Source organism: Setaria italica, chromosome IV, assembly GCF_000263155.2.
Source record: "Setaria italica strain Yugu1 chromosome IV, Setaria_italica_v2.0, whole genome shotgun sequence".
In the NCBI taxonomy this organism is placed as follows: domain Eukaryota; kingdom Viridiplantae; phylum Streptophyta; class Magnoliopsida; order Poales; family Poaceae; genus Setaria; species Setaria italica.
The window spans coordinates 1186198-1204981 of NC_028453.1; the positions used below are offsets into that span (position 1 = coordinate 1186198).

Sequence of the window (18784 nt, forward strand, 5' to 3'; positions counted from 1 at the left end):
CGGTTCTGAAGTGCTATCCTCCTTTACGCTTTCCAGTACATAGTTTTGCACTTTTGCTGATGAGTCAGTCCATGGACGAGGATTTTCAGTCGGTCCGTGGAAACATTGAGACCGTAGTCGGTGCTATGATTATAGTGACCATGTGCCAGCAGCATGCACTTACGCTGCAGATGAACTGAGTGTTCTTGAACGGGAGGCACGGCTGCTGCATGATGTCCGGTCTACGGATTTCACAAAACGCATTTCCCGTCAGAAACCATTTTATTCATGCTGATGTTCTTGTAGTCATGCTTTATTGCTCACAGGCTCACAGCCTGCTCATGGTCGGTTCTTGTTGCACACAGTTGGTTCAGATGTTTTTGTCCCAAGGTCACTGCAAATTCTTCACACTATTCTTTGAGAAAAGCGCCCTTGCGTGATGGTCATGCTATCCAACCACATTGCTCATGAGATGGTACCTGCTCTGCTATGTTTGTCTGAAATTCTGTTCTCTAGTTGAATATATATCTCGATGCCTTGGTAGTATGTGTGTGGGCTGTGTGTATTACGTCTATCAGGAGTTCAGGACATTAGATGCAAGTCTGCCCCTTAGTCAATCATGACGAGCTGCTGCTTCGTTTTCTCCCCCGGAACAAACTTGTGTTGTGCGGGTGAGTTTGAGATTTTAGAGGAAACGGAAAATCGGTGCTGCTAACTGTTGTTGCTTGGCGTCTACATAGTTGAGCTTGGCTTAAACAGCATGATATGATTATTCAGTCCATGATAGTCATTCCGCTCTTACGCCGATCGACATTTCACAACATTATGCTCTGGTTCTTGCATGATCAATCCTTGCTGCGGGCAGTAGTTCAATTGAAGTTTTTGCCCCAACTTCTTCACACTATTCTTCACCTGATGTTCATGCTATGCAACCACATTGCTCATGGGTTTGTACCTGCTATGTTTGTCTGAAGTTTTGCTGTCTAGATCAATATATATACCGTTGCCTTGGAAGGGTTTGTGTGTATAATTACTTCTATCAGGACATTAGATGCAAGGCTGCCCCTTAGTAAATCATGTTGAGCAGCTGTTTCATTTTCCCACTAAGCAAGAGTAAGAGTACTTGAAACCAATTGCTACAAATTTTAGAGGAAACTGAGATTTTAGAGGAAACTGAGAATTGGTTCCGCTCATTCTTATCGATCAGCATATAGACAGTTGAGGTTAGTTTGAATAGCATAGTGACTTGATTATTCGGTCCCGATAACCGTTGCCCTCGCAGCGTTGTACCTGAAAACAAGAGTGAGAGTATTTGGATCTGATTGCTATGGTTTGCAGTAGCTTTATAATTCCCCTGCTACAGCTCATTGGTTTATAGGAACTTGGACTCATTAATTGCCTAGCTCTGTAGCTGCCTGTATTACAATTCCTGCAGTTCTTTCGGTGGAGAGCAGCAGCTAGTTTATGTCTTTGTTGCTGTTTTGATCGGCCACCAGTAGCATTGCATCGAGGAAGCTCAGCTTAGAATGTTTGGAGGGTCACTGTCATACAGCAGTAATAATATTGGATAATCATTTCTTTTATACATATGTAGCGGGGCAGCATTGATTTTATTGAGCTCACTGTTTCAATCATCCATGACTGATATGATGAACCATCAGCTTGTATGCTTCGGCATGTTTTCCATTTGAGCTCTAGGATTAGTATGTTTGTGTCCTCTAGCCTTTATCTTTAGTAGTTATTAAATCTTGCTTTTACTGTTTTGCCTTTCTACTTGTTACAGTAATTAGCTTGCCCTTTAATTTAGTAATCTTTGCTGTTCTGATTGTGACCATATTCAGATCATTGATATGGTTGTTAGACTATTCCGAATTTATTTGCCGAGCTTCGACCACGAATGGATGACATGTCAAATAAACTGCAGGAAACAGAACATGCAAGGGATCAAGAGGAGATGAAGATAAAGCATACTGAGTTGGAGGCGAAACTGGTGCGTCTGCTGAGTCAAATCTGAAAGTTGCATGTGAAGAAAGCTGCAGGTTCAAATATGAAACAACCTGATGATGTAACTTTTCAAGAGAGAAGTGAAGCTCAAAACTGAAAGTTGCAGGTGAAGAAAGCTGCAAGTTCAAATCTAAAACAACCTGGTGATGTAACTTTTCATGGGAGAAGTGAAGCTACGATGGAGAGAGAGGCAAGAATGGGCAATGAAGCGTAGGTTTTAGTTGTTCGTGAAAAAAATTTAGAAATAATTGTACTTTGCCTGTGTTTCTTTATCAAGGCAATTATCTTGTTGACAGTACTTTAATTACATGTTGGTTCTTGAATGAAGTACTCAGTTTCTTTTTGGTGAAGCAAAGAATTGATTGCTTTTTGGTGAAGCAAAGAATTGATTGCCAATGCAATATCATAGATAATTTATTTAGACATCATTAACTTATTAGAAAATAAAATGATATATTAAATTTATAAATGCAAATAAAAGAATCATTATATTATATATTAGTACACACGAAAATAAATGTATCTACAAATCGTCTCTACATTTCTTAATACGCAATGTGGTGTTACTGTAAAATGTGTCTATATCCATAGACGCGTAATAAAAATGTATCTACAATATTGTTTCTACATTTGTTAACACACAATTTGGTGTTACTATGAAATGTGTCACCCGCCACATCATCCGCCACGTCATGTACCATGTCACATGTCACGCTCTACTAAATCGTCTCTATACTAATTACTGCGCAATAAGACGTCGTTATAAAAATCGTCTATATTAGTTGGCATGTTTTGTATATGTATCTATAAATTGTATCTATATCTCTTAACACGCAGTGAAGCGTTACTGTACTACGTAACTACACCACTAGAGACGTTTTATACATGTGTCTGCAAAATTGTATCAATATTTTTAGATATGCATCTAATGTTTTTATAAAATGTCTCTATCTTTTATAGGAACGCTTAAAGAATTCATTTCTACAAGGTCTAACATGGTACATACGAAAACGCTTCTAACACGCTTTATGAAAGCGTGCCTATATTAACATAGAGACGAAATAAAGTGTGTCTAACATTAAATCTAGCATATCTAAAGAGGGTTTTTCCAGTAGTGTTCACTCCCGCCACCGTTGATTTGTGAACTGCCAACCCGTAACTTATTGTTTGCCAAATATTCACACGAGCCTAGGTGTAATAGGAAGGATTTGACAACTGGACTTTGACATTAACATATAATTTTGTCCCTTGAGCCTGTTTTTTAGCCTCTTTTTTGGCTATCAATTCCAAGTGCTCTTTTAAGCAGCAGTAGCACTTTTGCTGATGAATCCGTGGGCGAGGGATTCCAGCGGTCCACTCGATCCATGGAAATGTTGCCTGCGGTTTTATGGTGCGGCCGGGGAATTGGTTGGCCGCCGCCGGCCGGCCGGCCGGCTTTGAAAGCACGCGGCCGCCAAATAAAGCGCCTCTCTGTCGAAAACATTGTGTTTTTCAGTCAGTCTTTCAGGTACGCAACCTGCAGGATCTCAGGGCGAACCCCTGGACTTTTGAGTTCGAGGCGTCAAATGCTGCAGTATCTGGCGGCCGTCTACGAGCTGTGCCTGGGGTGACGGTGACGCATTCAGGAAGTCCAGGTTCTCACGATCCTCGAAAACAAGTCCAGGTTCTCACACACTCGGTTCACAGCAAGGCGTGTAGTACCATTTAACCATTGACTTGGTTCCCAAACAAGTCTACAACTGCCATCTAAGCTGGAAGCTAAGAAGAGGATAAAAACAGCCATTGGATGGTCTTGCTGAGCTGCCTGATGATACTGCCCTGGCGGCACGCTCGGCCGTCATCACGGTGCTCCTTTGGAACATCTGGAAGGCACGGAATGTTCTGGTGTTCAACAGCATTTACATTAACGCGTCAACAACGCTTCGGAATGCTACGACTGATCTTTGCTTATGGACGCGCAGGTCCAAATCGCCAGTAGTGACCTCAATTGGTTATAATTTAGCTAGCCTCTCTCTACCGATCTCTTGATCCCTCATTCACAAATCTTGTAAGCACCAACCTTACTTATTAATACGAATATGCAATATTCAGGCTGGCTCCTCGCCTGCCTGCCGTAGTTAAAAAAAAGTTACTCCGTACCAACCAGAATCTCTCTCCATCACACCACTCCACATCCAGTCCACGTGGCATCGCCACGTCATCTGCTGATGGATCAACAACATTAAACTCTCTGCCCGATCGAGCTAGGAAGCAACAGCACGATCGATCCGGTCGACGAAGAAATGACACGCCAATGGAAACCGCAGAACGCAAGCAAACCTCGCTCGTGGCGTGCGGGCCCACCAGTGATACGGGTGCACGTAAGCTGGGGTCTTAGGACATGATGATGCCCGGCAACATTGCATTGGGTGCAAATGCAACTTGGGAGGAGGTGATTCATTCCGTGGGGGCAATCGCGGTTGCGTGCGTGTCATTTTCGCCCGGCCAATCAGTCACTCGTTCAACCACATCTCTCCCGTCTCTACTGACAGCGATCAAAATGGAAAAATTGAAATGGGACCTTACACACATGACACACCTCACCCCTGGCCTGCTACGTGTACCCTGCTAGATTGCACTCGTTTAGTGTAGGCCACGCACACGTGTGGGACACATGGCATTGGTTTAGTGCTTGCATTTTACTCCCTCTATTTCAAATTATTGGTCATTTTAACTTTTTCATATACATGATTTTTATCTTACTTTTCTCATCTTCTTACCGTTGGTTGACTTTCTTCTTCTACATTAATATACTCTCTGTCGTAAATTATAGGTCATTTTAGCATTCTAAAGTTCATAAGTTTTACTATGCACCTAGATATAGTATATATCTATATGTATAACAAAATCTAAGAGTTTAGAAAAAATAAAACGACCTAAATATGCACCTAGATATAGTATATATCTATATGTATAACAAAATCTATGAGTTTAGAAAAACAAAACGACCAAGGAAGTATTAATATAAGCCAGCTAAACTCCGGCCGGAGTTTAAAAAATAAATAAAATTTATTTGCATTCTCATAAAATGAAACTACTTGTGCATGGAAAACAACACCTTTCTAGATTATTTTTCTTTGTATATACACCCTCCGTCCTAAATTACTATTCGTTTTGACTTTTCTAAATATATAGTTTTTACTATGGACTTAGATGTATACATGTCTAAATATATAGTAAAAATTATGTATCTAGAAAAGTCAAAACGAATAGTAATTTGGAACGGAGGGTGCACGAGCTACCTACTAGCTTGGGTCGCCTTTGTCAGTGACCATGCCTTGATACGTTGGTGTGGACTGAGCACTTAGCGAGCAGGCGGGAGCACTGAGCGAACCACACTGATTCCCTTTCCTTGCAAGAATCCAACACCCCTGGATAAATACGAAGTGAGTTTTGGTGTGTTCAGATTCTTGCGAGATACTGTTCTTACGCAAGGAGAAGATACTGACCCAAGTGCTTATCTATTCCTTGACAAAATAATTAGAAGGATGATTAAGCGCAGATACTTCTGCACCAATTTAGCTTCTGACCCTCGGTGAACACGATATTCTGAATTCAGCTATGTCCTTCAGCAGTAAATACTACTGGAACACCGAGCATCGGTCCTAGCCCTTAGTATCGATTATTTTTTGACCTGGTACTAATGTGAGCATTAGTACCGGGTCTAACGTCTAGTTCCCCAGGAGCCCCCGTGACCCCCTTTAGTACCGGTTGAGGGCTCCAACCGGTACTAAAGGTCACCCATTAGTACCGGGTGGAGCCTCCACCTAGTACTTCCCTCCTATAAATCAGGTGTCTCCTCCCTCCTGCCTAAGTCATTTCCTCCAGCTCGGGCTTCATTCATTCATGACGAAATAGGGGAGGTACTACCGGATTTTTGACCATTTCATGGGGATTTCACTCATTCAAGTGTTTTAAAGGTTAGAAACTTCATCCTCCCTTGATACATGGTTAGTATACTAAATTTTATGCTTTAGAACTAGAGTAATTTATGAGTTTTAGAATAAGGTACAATGGAGAAATCTTTCATTTATATGCATGTGTTATTTAGAGCTCATATTTGTGATTTTTAGAATAAGCTACAATTTTTTGGATGCTACGTTTCGTATTAGTCAAAGAAATTGATATGAGGTTAGAGGAAAAAATTTCATAGTTTAGTCCTTTACAAATATGACCTAAATAAATTATGGGAAAAAATATAATTTGGTTATATTTTAGTCATTTGCAAATACGAGATAAATTGTGGTACCTAGAGATAATAAGATGAAATAGAGGTATGTAATTAGTCATTTTTAGAATAAACTACAATGGAGAAATTTTTTATTTATATTTTATGTTTGAGCTAAATAAATTGTGGGAAAAAATATAATTTATTCATAGTTTAGTCATTTGCAAATATGAGCGAAATAAATTATGGTACATAGAGATGGCTACTGCTGCTGGAGGTAGTGGTGATGGTGGGGGCGATCGTCGTTCCTCTCGCGGCAAGGGGAAAACCATCGTTGGCCCTCATGATAAGCCGAAAAAAATGAGCACGTGGGAGAGAGTAATACTTCATTATTTGGAAAGATGTCATGAAGATGCTGTTGCGGCTGGTCAGGAACCTCTTTTTGGTGGTCGTTATGCTCCACCGCCAGTCTCGGGGGTTTCAGGTCCACTGAGTACTACCGTCGCAGGAGGCACAAATAAACCACAGGATAAGGCTGGGTCAGCGAAACCTTCATCTTCACCACCCAAGGATGCTTAAAGTCCTCCTGATAGTACTCAATGGATGGTTTGTTGTAGTGTATCATGTTGTTTGGGTATGAAATTTAAATTTGTGTATTTCTATCTAAACTTTCAGCAACATTTGAGTTTGTCGTAGTGTATCATGTTGTTTGCGTCTGATATTTAAATTTGTGTATTTCTATCTAAACTTTCAGCAATATTTGAGTTTAATGAACTTTGTATCATGTTTGTTATGTTTCATATATAATTCTATGGATGATCCGAATATCTTTGGTTCGGTAATACTTTGTAGATGGATCAGCAATGGATGTACAACACGGACAAATGCTCCATGGTGTACATTAATAGCTTGCGTGATTTTCTCAATTTGGCAAAGTCCAACAAGCCGCCATCTGATTTTATTTATTGTCCATGCCGAATTTGCAAAAATGAGAAGGATTACTCATCCAAAAAGACTATTCACACCCACATACAGTTCGGAATTCATGCCTAACTATTTCGTTTGACCAAGCACGGGAAAAGATGAGTTATGATAGAAGATGATGATGATGAAGAAGGAGATGATAACTACATTCCTGACTGGACTCAAGGAGGTGACTTTGCAAATGCTGCAATGGGCGAGGCTGAAGAAGAGATGGTTGCAGAAGAAGGTCCTACCGATGATCTAGGTCAGGTGTTGCGAGATGCAAAGGAAGATTGCAAGAGTGTGAAGGAGTCAAAGAGAGGCACAAAAAGTTAGGTACCACACTGGAAATGTTGCAATGGAAGGCAAAAAATGGAGTTTATGACAAGGATTTTGACGAGTTAATGAAAATCATAAAGAACATGCTTTCCGAGGGGAACGAATTTTTGTCCTCAACGTACGAAGCGTACGAAGCGAAAAAGGTTGTTTGCGTTCTGGGTTTGAAGGTACAAAAGATATATGCATGTCCTAATGATTGTATCCTCTATCATGGTGAGGAATACGAGAAATTGGAGACTTGTCCTGTATGCGAAGCGCTGCGTTATAAGATCAAGCGAGATGATCCCGATGATGTTGAGGGGCAGGCTAGAAAGAAGAAAGTTCTTGCGAAGGGAATGTGGTATTTCCTCGCACGGTCAATAATATCTATTTTTTCTAATTTTAAAGTTAACACAAGTATTATGACCATTATAACCTATTACTAAGTTAAAATTAATAATTTTACTATTTTTGATATTTAAATGCATCTAATATTTTTATAGTGTATATCTAATCAACATCAAGCTAACAAATTATTTTTACAATTTTTATGAATGTTATTTGATTTACTACGTAATAAATTAATACTATAGCAATTGTAAAAGAAAGAAAAATAAAAAGATGTTTAGGCGGGAAGGTGAAACAGTGGGCTACAAATCTCATTCGTACCGGGTGGTAACAATACCCGATACTAAAGGGGGACAGTTTCACTTTGGCGCGCTCTACCCAGCTTTAGTAACGGGTGGTGGCTAGGCCCGGTACTAAAGAGTGGCCCTTAGTACCATAGCCAGCACCCAGTACTAAAGTCTAGCACCGATACTAAAGGGTGGGTGGGGGGAGGGATAAAAACCCCACCGTCTTCGTCCCCCAACACTTAGCTAAATTTTGCGATCGATGCTGTTGTCGGCCCTCTACGGATCCTCCACGCTGCCGCCCCCGCACCATCATCGCGTGCCGCCGCCGACATGCCCCTCCCCGACGACGACGCGCCGCCCCCCGACCGATGCCCCGACGCACTCCTTCGCCGCCGCCCATCGGCCCACTACTCTCCACCGACAGCCCTCCTCTTCCCCGCCGGCATCCTCCCGACCCACTCCGCGCGTGCTCGCCGCCGACCGGCGCCGCCCCCACACGCTCCGCCGCCGTCGCACCACCCTCGACCAGTGCCATGCGCCTCACGCGCTCCCGCCGCCGCTCCAGCCCTCTACCTCTCCCCGACAACGACGCCCGGCCACCTCCGCAACCACTCCGCCGTCAGCATTCCTCACCGCCCTCCTCCACTGACGACACGCCGCACCGCCCCCCGACCCCACCCACCACACCGCCGGCCCTCGTCGTCATCCTCTCCATCAACGATGATGCCGACCGCCCCCTTTAGTACCGAAGTAGCAATACCGGTTGCACAATCTAAATGGGGGTTAGGACCCAGTACCGAAGGTGCTTTCCCTAGCAGTGAAATTGCACCACCGGCAGCAAATTTGACAAGATTTATTTGTGGTATTTTACAAGTAGCCTTTTCCTTTATTATTGTTTACCTGGCTCATTTTTTCCAACCAGAATCTTGTGCATTTTTTCTCTAATAAACGTTGCACTTGGGCCAGTATCTTGTGTGCTTTTTTTCTCTAAAAAAAAGCACACAAGCCAGCCATATCAGCACTATCTCGTCGTTGAGTTAGAAAATCTCAGAACTACAATCCGCTTAACGCTTACCTAATCTCTCCAAAACCAGACGAGTCTGAGACTGCAAGCTGCGGTGTCGTACCATTGATTGCCTTCGGTATACGTCCCATCATCTGCAGTACATATGAAAGAGTCACATCCAGTCGCTTTTCTCCCTTTTTCATAATTAATGATAATAGCAGAGAAACAATTTTTTTTGCAGTGGATATACAATTAATAAATAGAAGCAATTAACAATATTATATTATCTCTCAAAGTTTAATGGATGCGCATTTGCACATATGGGTTTTCTTGCCTATTTTATATTTTTCATATGATACATGTGGCTAGGATACCACCACGAAGTGCATCTCATTTCAGTAGCCGAATACATGCATAAATATTGGAAACAGTTCGCTCTCTATTCTCTAAACTTCTACAGAAATAGGTGACGTATGCTTAAAAACGGAGGAAGTAGGTTGGAGCAATAAAGCTAGTTAATACCCCAGCTGAAAGCAAATGCGTACAATTTTGCTTGGCACGTGTTCGACCTCTCAATTCATGATTATTAGACCTAACTTATCTTCTAGATAGGAGGTGGATCCTCCCCCGCGGACAATTAAAAGGAGACAAGAGAGAAAGGGCGTGTTAAAAGGAGACAATCAAAAGCTAATTAGGCCAGCCTCGATGGAAGTTTCATCAAAAAATTTATGACTATTAAATAACATACCATATCAACAATTTTGCTAACGTGGTAAGATCATTACGAGGAGAGAGGAGAGGAAGTTTTATCATATGTGAGATAAGTTTCATCACCATGAAATTCAGCAGGCAGAATTACCAAGTTCTCTGATTCTTCATTTGTCCCTCTCTCTAATTTTTGAAGACGTCCATATCAAATTAACCCACTTGGTAAAAGGAAAATAATCAGCCAATCCACAAGGGTGTTTGTGCAAAATACACCACACACCTGATTAATACACACTAATGCCCAGCTAGCCTCTTACCCAGAGAGAAAGATGGGAGAAAAATCTCTCGTCAGCCATTGGCCGGCACCTGGAGCAGAGAGTGTATAAGACCTGAAGAAGCGTGTAGCTCAACAAGAGATCGAATCGCTAGCTTTTGCCAACGACCAAGAGCTAGCACCTCACGTTTCTAGCGTGAGCTAGCCGTCGTCCTACGACAGCAACCAAGCCAAGCCAAGCGGAAGCCTCTCCCTTGCAAGCTGCAACTACTCGAGCTAATAACCGGCGAGGAGGTAGCTCGGAAAGAAGCTGCGTGGCGGCGGCGCGGCCAGCCGGCGACGGGCGGCGCGATCGATCGAGCGGCGCATGGGCAACGCCCTTGGGTGCGCCGGGCTCGGCGAGCGGCTGGCGGCCGCCGCGAGGGACGGTGACGGCGCGGAGGTGCGGCGGCTGCTGGAGGCGAACCCGGGGCTCGCGCGCTGCGCCGCCTTCGGCAGCCTCAACTCGCCGCTCCACCTCGCCGCCGCCAAAGGGCACCACGAGGTACGTGCGCGGTTACCGGCCAGCCTGCATGTGTGCAGTCTGATCGGCCCTTAGTACGTTTGGATTTTTTTTTCTGTAATTTTGATTGAGTTTTGATTTTGTTATGAAGGGCAGCTGGCTATAGAGCCAGGCTATTAGGTTTTAGCCTAAATCTGTTTGACCTAGTAGGCAGTATGAGGGTTGGGGTCACTGATCAAGGCCCACTTGTTCTCTGTTTTTGTTCTCTCCTTCCTTTTCTAGGATCTTCAAGGTTACTCCTACACTATATGAGTCCATGCCTACCTTTCCTTATTGATCTATTGATTTTTAGTTGGTTGGTTGGTGTGTACAACTCATTATGATATCAGAAACAAAAGGCCTTAGATTTAAATTTCACTAAATTAATGCACACTTCTATTCCACGTCTTAAGCTTAGGGAAGATATAGTAAACACAAGGGTGTAGCGTATAAAGGATATATTTCTTAGCTTTCCTCGCTAGTATGGTCGCTGCATGCAACTCAATAGTTCATGTTAGCATATCTTTTTCCCCCCTCAAAATGACCCATGTCCAGCAGTGATGAGGTTTGGAGCTGATAACACTGGAGGCATGCATACATGGCATGTAATTAAAATGCAGTCAAGAATTGTAGTAGAAGTAATAAAAGTGAATAAAACATGTCCATGAGTAGATCCCGTTCTTGATTCCTTCTCCCCTTGTTGGTTCAGTAGCATGTACACAAATCGAATTAATTCTCCTGCGTGCCAATCAAACGGATTTTGAGATAAATTCATGAGGTGACATGGGAGCTGAAAAATCTTGCCAAAAATCATGACCGTACATACAGCCACGCGATTATTGTTTCTTTAGCATGTGGCAAGGGAACAATCCGTGACGTTTCAATTACAAGATGTAACGTTGAGCAAGTGGCCTGGTATGGATTATTTTCTACGTTGTTGTCATCCTGATGACGATTGGTAATAGTAGATGTAGATCCAACTTTTTTTGACTCATTTTCGTCCTGCAAGTTGTTAGGGGGCGCAATTATACTTGGACACGGGACAGTGACACGAAATCTACCACCAGCTTTTCCTTCTATAGTTTAGGGGGATTAACGAAAAGATTTCGAAAACTTTAGACTCCCCAGTTGCAAACATCTCCATACCACTTGGCAAAAATGAAAGGAAAAAATGGAGATGATTTTCGTTTTTCTTTTTGGTGCACTTGAATATCACAGACCAATCAGGTTGCTGTCCATGCACGCTAATCGCTGTGGGATCCATCCAACGTAATAACCCCCAAATTTTTAATGTGGTCGCATCAGAAAACAATCAAAGGAAAAAGGATGTCATTGACATCGCAGGCACAATTAGTCAGCTGACGTTGGTCAGAGTCCTAAAACAATCGCTGCCCAAACGGTTGGGACGCCCCGGCCAGCTGCTAAGCCTCACACCAGCACTCTTAAAATTTGCCTGTAGCCTGATGATGCCTTCTGACGAGTACTAATCGGTGTTACCCAACTTTTTCTTGAATTAATCATGTTATACATCCAACCTTTTTTTTTGCAGATCGCCGCGTTGCTGCTGGAGAACGGAGCTGACGTGAATGCCCGGAACATCTACGGACAGGTGGGTGAGCCATCCGATCCAACATCATCATTTTGTAACTAACTAATTCACCGTGGAGGATTGCATGACTCGGGTCTCTCTCCGACCCGAACCGTGCAATCTTCTACGGTGAAAAGCTAACTGTGTTAAATATGCCTTTGAATTATACATTTATTTGGTACCGATTTCTCAACCACCACGTTTCCTGGGGTTGATCCGTTGAGTTTGAATCCATTAATGGCATGATGCTCACGGTTTTTGAACACGTGGGTCAATTGCAGACAGCGTTGATGCAAGCCTGTCGGTTCGGCCACTGGGAGGTGGTTCAGACGCTGCTGGTTTTCAGATGCAACGTAAGAGCGGCACAGTGCTACCTCGTTGCAAATTGCAAATGCTCTCGCTGGCGTGATCGTGATCCCTGTCGGGTTTTCACTGCAGGTGTCGAAGGCCGACAGCCTCAGCAGCCGCACGGCGCTGCACGCCGCGGCGGCCGGCGGCCACGTCAAGTGCGCCAGGCTGCTGCTGGCCGCCGCCGCCGCGGCCGGCGGCGGCAGGTTCGTGAACAGGGCGGCCAGCGGCGGCGTGACGGCGCTGCACCTAGCGGCGCTGCACGGGCACGTGGACTGCGTGCACCTGCTCATCGACGAGCACGCCGACCTCGCCGCGCAGACGCTCCCCTGCGTCGCGGCGCCGATGGGGTCCATCGGCGCCGGGAGCACCCCGCTGCACTACGCCGCCGCGGGCGGCGAGGTCAAGTGCTGCCAGGCAAGTTGTTCTCGCCGGATCACTCCCATTTCCGATCACCATGCAGGAAGATCGATCAGTAACACTGACTGACACACAGAGCATGCTGTTCTCGTGCAGATTCTTGTGTCGCGAGGCGCCGACAGAACGGCCGTCAACTGCAACGGGTAATTAGTCAACTGCTCGGCTTAATCTCTTCTCCTCCATGTCCGATTCTCCATTGCCTCTCGGATCGGTAGCTGATTCCTGCGAGGATTCTGCTAGTCAGGTGGCTCCCGGTTGATGTGGCGAGGACATGGGGCTGCCACTGGTTGGAGCACGTGCTGTCGCCGAAGTCGCACCTGCCGATCCCCAAGTTCCCGCCGTCCGGCTACCTCTCCTCGCCGCTCCCCAGCGTTCTAACCCTCGCAAGGTAATCCCATCTCCATCTCCGCCGATTGATTTCAGTAACTGTAAGAATCAAGAACGCCGGTTGATTTCTGTTGGAGCCTCTTCTGAGTTCTGACCCACTGCTGGTTGGTGAACAACCCTGGTGCAGGGATTGTGGCCTGGTTCTGAACACGTCGTCAGAGTTCTCAGACGGCGGCGTCGACGAAAGCGACGCCTGCGCTGTCTGCCTAGAACGACCCTGCAACGTTGCAGCCGAAGGTTTGCCAGTTCATAGCTACAAACATATGAATCTGTCGCAGGGGGAAAAAAATCAGTTCTTGCAGATGCTAATCCTCTTCATGCTCGACAGTGTGTGGGCACGAGCTGTGCGTGAAGTGCGCGCTGGACCTGTGCTCGGTGATCAAGTCCTACGACGTGCCGGGGATCGCCGGCAGCATCCCGTGCCCGCTCTGCCGGAGCGGCATCGCCTCGTTCAGGAAGCGGGCGGCCTCGGAAGCGGAGGACGAGGAGCTCGAGCCTGACCTCAACTCCGCCTGCTCCGGCGGCAGCCACTACAAGAGCGCCGGCGAGCACACGGCGTCGTCCAGCCCGGAGAAGAAACGGAGCACGGATTCTGATCAGGGCATCATCCTTCCCCTCTACTCTCCTCCCGCCGTCTTGTCCTGAACTCCTGATCAGGATCGCATTGCATTGCAGCTGTCGATGCGTGTTAGCAGATGCAGAGGAGCTGCATCACCATTAGAAAATGTGCAGTATTATGCAAGTACAGGTACGTAGATGCACAGAGACAGACAGATTTGTTTGATTTTACTTTACGTTGGCTCTGCTAATCGATGGCATTTGAAGATCATTTTATGGTGGTGTATATGGGATTGGTGTAACATGTACGTCTGATTGGTTTATTGTAGAGTGGTTGTAGAAAGAAAAACAAACATTCTTTGTTGTAAAGGTTGTTTGCTTTCTAATGGCGTCCAAGGTGCGTTATTAGGAGCTGATTGGGAGGATTTCTTCCAAAACGGTTTCGTTAGTGAAGCCACAATCGGTAAAGTAAAAAAATGGTGGTTTCACTAGGCTTCTAGTTCATTTTAATTTCAGTTTATAAAATGACTCCACGCTACAGTGCTTTATTTTGCGCAAAACAAGTGAAGCTGAAGTCGAAATAAGTTCTCCCAAACAGTGCTTTAGGCTGAGAGGATGTGCATGTATGTAATCGTCTTTGCCCGTGTGTTCAATGAGAGTCCGTGCATGCATGTTTTCATGGAAAAAACAGAAAGAAAAAAAGGACAGAATTGTTTTTTTAAGGGTACAATTTAGAACGCGTCACACCGCACGCACACACGCGTGCGTGTCCTACGCACACACCACATGAGGATTGGAGGGTCTAAATCCTGTGTGGAAACGCACAGAATTGTTGCGCTGGGTAGAAAGGACACCGCGATCTGCGGCCCAGTTGGAAGAAGTGGACCTGCCAAACAACACTCAGGCGCACAAGATGAAGAAGCGATGCCATTGGCCTTCTAATTTTAAATTCTTGCATTGCTATTGCTTTCTTGTACTCTTGACTCTTCTATGTTGAATCAACGTTCCATCTGGATTCGACATTTGGTTTTAGCACTGCCTGCTTAAACTGAACAGAAGATAGCATCGCCTCGTTCAGGAAATGGGCAGCCTCTCGGAAGCACTTGACGTCCGACGTGCGTGCCGGAGCTTGCTGAACTCCTGATCAGGATCGCAACTTTCTTGTACAGGCGCACAAACTCTGAACTCTGAAACCCTGACGCCATTTGGCTTGATCGTGCGTATGGCGGCCCCGGCGCCGGCGCGTTGGAGTTGGCTCCTGCCGCGGATCAGTCCGAATCAGCAGCCGGGTAGATAGCATCCTTCCATTGCAAACATACGTGCGCATCCAAGTTATCATATACTTTTCAGAGCAAATTCATAGTCATAGCAGTTACATATGAACCTTGCTTTGTAGACTTTAAACTCGACAGTAGAAATGATGTGTCTTGTTCAAAAAAAATATAGAAATGATGTGTCAAATTGAGCCAACAAAAGGAAAAATTGATGAATCATCGCTACAAGGTGGCAAGCTGTATGACAACAGTGTGTCATGTGACAATAACAATGTATCAAATTAAAGGCCACTAGCAGCAGCAGGTAGTAGTAGCAACTACTAGCAAGCAAATGAATGCAACCATCAGAACCAGCATAGAAGAAACACAGTTTATTGCAAACAACATCTGATTTCAAGTAGTTTTTTTTCACGTATAAATAAACTTTAGGAACAAGCAGAGATAAAATTGATGGATCAAAAACCAACCCAATTACTAACAGGAAACACACATAAATTAGGCCTGTGGCCATGACAGTATTTATTGTATACTCATATACATGCACACATGCATGTGGCGGCGTCACGTCTTCATCACAAGTTTTGGGCGTGGCGTGTCCTTGCAAAATAACGGAAGTAGCAGCCCGTCAGAGCACGGCAGCTCGTATGATCATCCCTTTCAGTTAGTTGTAGCGGTCCATCAAGTCTCCCGGGCTCTCGGTAATACGGAGTATCATAACAACCGATGCTTCCGCGTTGTTATTTTTAACGATCCAGTTGCAAAAATCTACCAAAAGTAGAAACAAGGATGGATAGTGCCATCTGTGATCGCCAAAAACCTCTCCAGTTATGGCATGAGCAATATCCCCTACATGCCATCTTAATTCGATTCAAGCAGCAAATCGTCTGTTCATCGTTTCCATAACTGAAGGTAGCTAGGGGCCCTAGCTACATATAAATACATGCACACACGTACGATTTGTTCGATGGAAGGATCAAGTACATCGGGGGGCTGGGCGTCGGTTTGTTCGCCATTGGCGGCATGGTGACCGTCGTCCTTGCCAGCGAGGTCAAGCTAGGACACCCGCGTATTGGTGGGCTGCACCTGCGTCGTCGTCGCCGCCTTCATCGCCGGCCTCGTGGCATTCTGGCATTTGATGCCATTTGTTACCTCACATACATGTAGTGCCCTTGTTGCTTCCGCGTGTCTGTTTTCTTAACGCTTTCGGGTCTATATATTATCGGTATAACTATTTTGAATCGGTTTGCAAATTCCAGTTTTCCGAGCGATCACAAGGTTCTTTCCATCTCTTATCACCGAGACCTATCCAAGTACGAACACGGAGAATTTCGTTTGGTACTCCAGTTATGCCATCCCTTGCCGTCGTCGAGAGGTTCATGAGCATAGGGGTGTGGGGCGTCGGCGTATCGGTCATCAGTGTCATGGAGGGCGCCGTCTTCGCTGCCCAGGTCCACGACAGGCGGGTCCTAGCGGGATGCACCGGCGTCGTTGCCGCGTTCATCGTCGCCCTCGTGGCGTTCTGGGTGTGGCTAGTTCGCACGTACGGCGGCGGCGGCGACACGAGCCTGGCGAGGAGGAGGACGGACAAGCTTGTCCGAGTCAACAGCAGGTCGGCAATATCCTTGTGTTGTTGCACCCATATGTTTCAAATTATAGGTTGTTGTAGATTTTTTAGATTCATAGATGTTAGTATATATGCATCTACAATTTAGGACAGAGAAAATATATATTTTTTCAATATGCGATATGTCTCCCTCCCTATTATTACATGAACAAACCTTTCAGAACAAATCTAGATCCACAATTGTCGTGCTCACCTTAGCAGCTGGATCGACCTTATGGAACTCCTCGACGTTGGCGACCATGCCATCACTACTACACAAGACAACATCACGGCCGGCCCCAAACCGTGCATCACCGCCGGTTTGGGGATCCGGCGGATCAAGGTTGGCAATGATAATAGGGGGCATCACCGCCAGATGGGGAACCAGCGGTGATGGTCTTTTTTGAAAAGAAAATTTTGAGCCCCACACCCCGCCTGCAGCCCCTACGACGCACCCCGCCAGTGCGCTTGGCCCCTCGCCGGAGACGCGCCCCGCCAACACACTTGACCCCTCACCGGCGGTCGTCGAACCGAGTGAGAGGAATGGAGGGAGAGGGACACACCTGGTGACCTTGATCTAGATCTGGATCTAGATCTGTGCCCGCCGTCGCCCGCAGCCGCGCCCACCGTTGACCACAGCCGCTCCCGCCACTGCCTGTAGCCGCGGCCGCTGTCGACGCTACCAGCAGCCTGCTCCCGACCGCGCCTGCAGCCCGCTCCCGACCGTGCTCGCCGTCGTGGCCTGCAACCCGGGCCCGCCATCTCCACGGCCCGCGCCATCGGACCTCACCTTGTGCGCCGCCGCCGCACCTCGCCCCGCCGCTGCTCCTCATTGCTGGTGAGGGGCGAGCGAAGGGGGGAGGGGTGGGGAGGCACCGGCCGGCCTCGAGAAAGAGAAGTGGAGGGAGGTAGGGAGTGAGAGAGGCGGCGGCCGTCGCCGGGGGGAGCGGAGAGTAGAGGGGAGAGGGAGAGGTCGGAGAGGAGAGGGAGAGGGTGAGGCCAGACGGAGAGGGCCGTGGAAGATAAGGAGCGAGAGAGGGGGGAGAGAAGGAGAGGGTAAGGCATGGGGTTGTTTCCGGACGTGAGATTTAGAAAACCAGAGTTGATGATAATTTCGGGTCCATGAACCCCATCACCGTCGGTTTATATTACAAGCCAGCGGTGATAGGATATTATCACCGTTGGATCCTGCAGTGATAACTTATTACCGTCAGCTCGTCGAAAACCTGCGGTGATGGGCCAGCGGTGATGGTATTTTATCTAGTAATGCATCATCGAGTGACGGCCCTTCGACCCGTCGTCGACAGGTGCCAGGCGACGGGGAAGGTTCGTACCACGGAGGTACGGCCGCGGCGTGCTACAATACAAGCACACGAAGGTGTTGAAGGGCCGTTCTCGCCGCGGACGCCATCGATATTCCTTTTGGTGCTCCCAAGTTTAAGCCCTACCACCACCCCGGCAACTGGGCATATAGGTACGGCGGATAAGCAAGCCCTAGGTTTGCTTTCTGTCTCCGCTGGTACATTCGGACAAGCTACATTCGAAGTATAACCTATCTGATCATGATCTGCCACACCACAAGATGAAGACAACTTATGTAAATTAATAAAGTCCGTGGTCTCCTGCGCCTACTCTGAGGATATGTCGTCCAAGCATATGGACTTGTCACAAGGAAATATCAATATTAATGAAATGAGATTACAAGTAGGCTTGTCATATACATCATTAGCCCCTAATGCTATGAGCATGCAACCTCCTGCCTTCGTTTGTTGTTCGAGATTACGTGGTTATTATTTGAGATACTACAGCTTGCGTAGAACAAGCTATTTGTTGGATTTAAGAGAACATGAGAAATGAAAACATGTCCAAGATGGTGGAACTTGTTGATGGCGCTTCAGTGAGTACACAGGATGCAGTAAGCCCCTAGAGAAGTGAGGTTGTTCGGGGCTCTCCGAAGCGTGAATCAAATGC

General features: G+C 46.1%; 1 protein-coding gene across 1 annotated transcript; it reads left to right on the plus strand.

Annotated features, from left to right (window-relative positions):
• Nucleotides 1–10150: 10150 nt before the first annotated feature.
• On the plus strand, nt 10151–14427 carry LOC101782413 (probable E3 ubiquitin-protein ligase XBOS36). Its single transcript, XM_004964350.4, has 8 exons — nt 10151–10638; nt 12185–12244; nt 12505–12576; nt 12662–12988; nt 13088–13134; nt 13236–13379; nt 13506–13615; nt 13707–14427. The coding sequence occupies exons 1-8, from the start codon at nt 10462–10464 to the stop codon at nt 14021–14023; spliced, it is 1254 nt and encodes a 417-aa protein (XP_004964407.1). The 5' UTR covers nt 10151–10461; the 3' UTR covers nt 14024–14427.
• The last annotated feature ends 4357 nt before the right edge of the window (nt 14428–18784 follow it).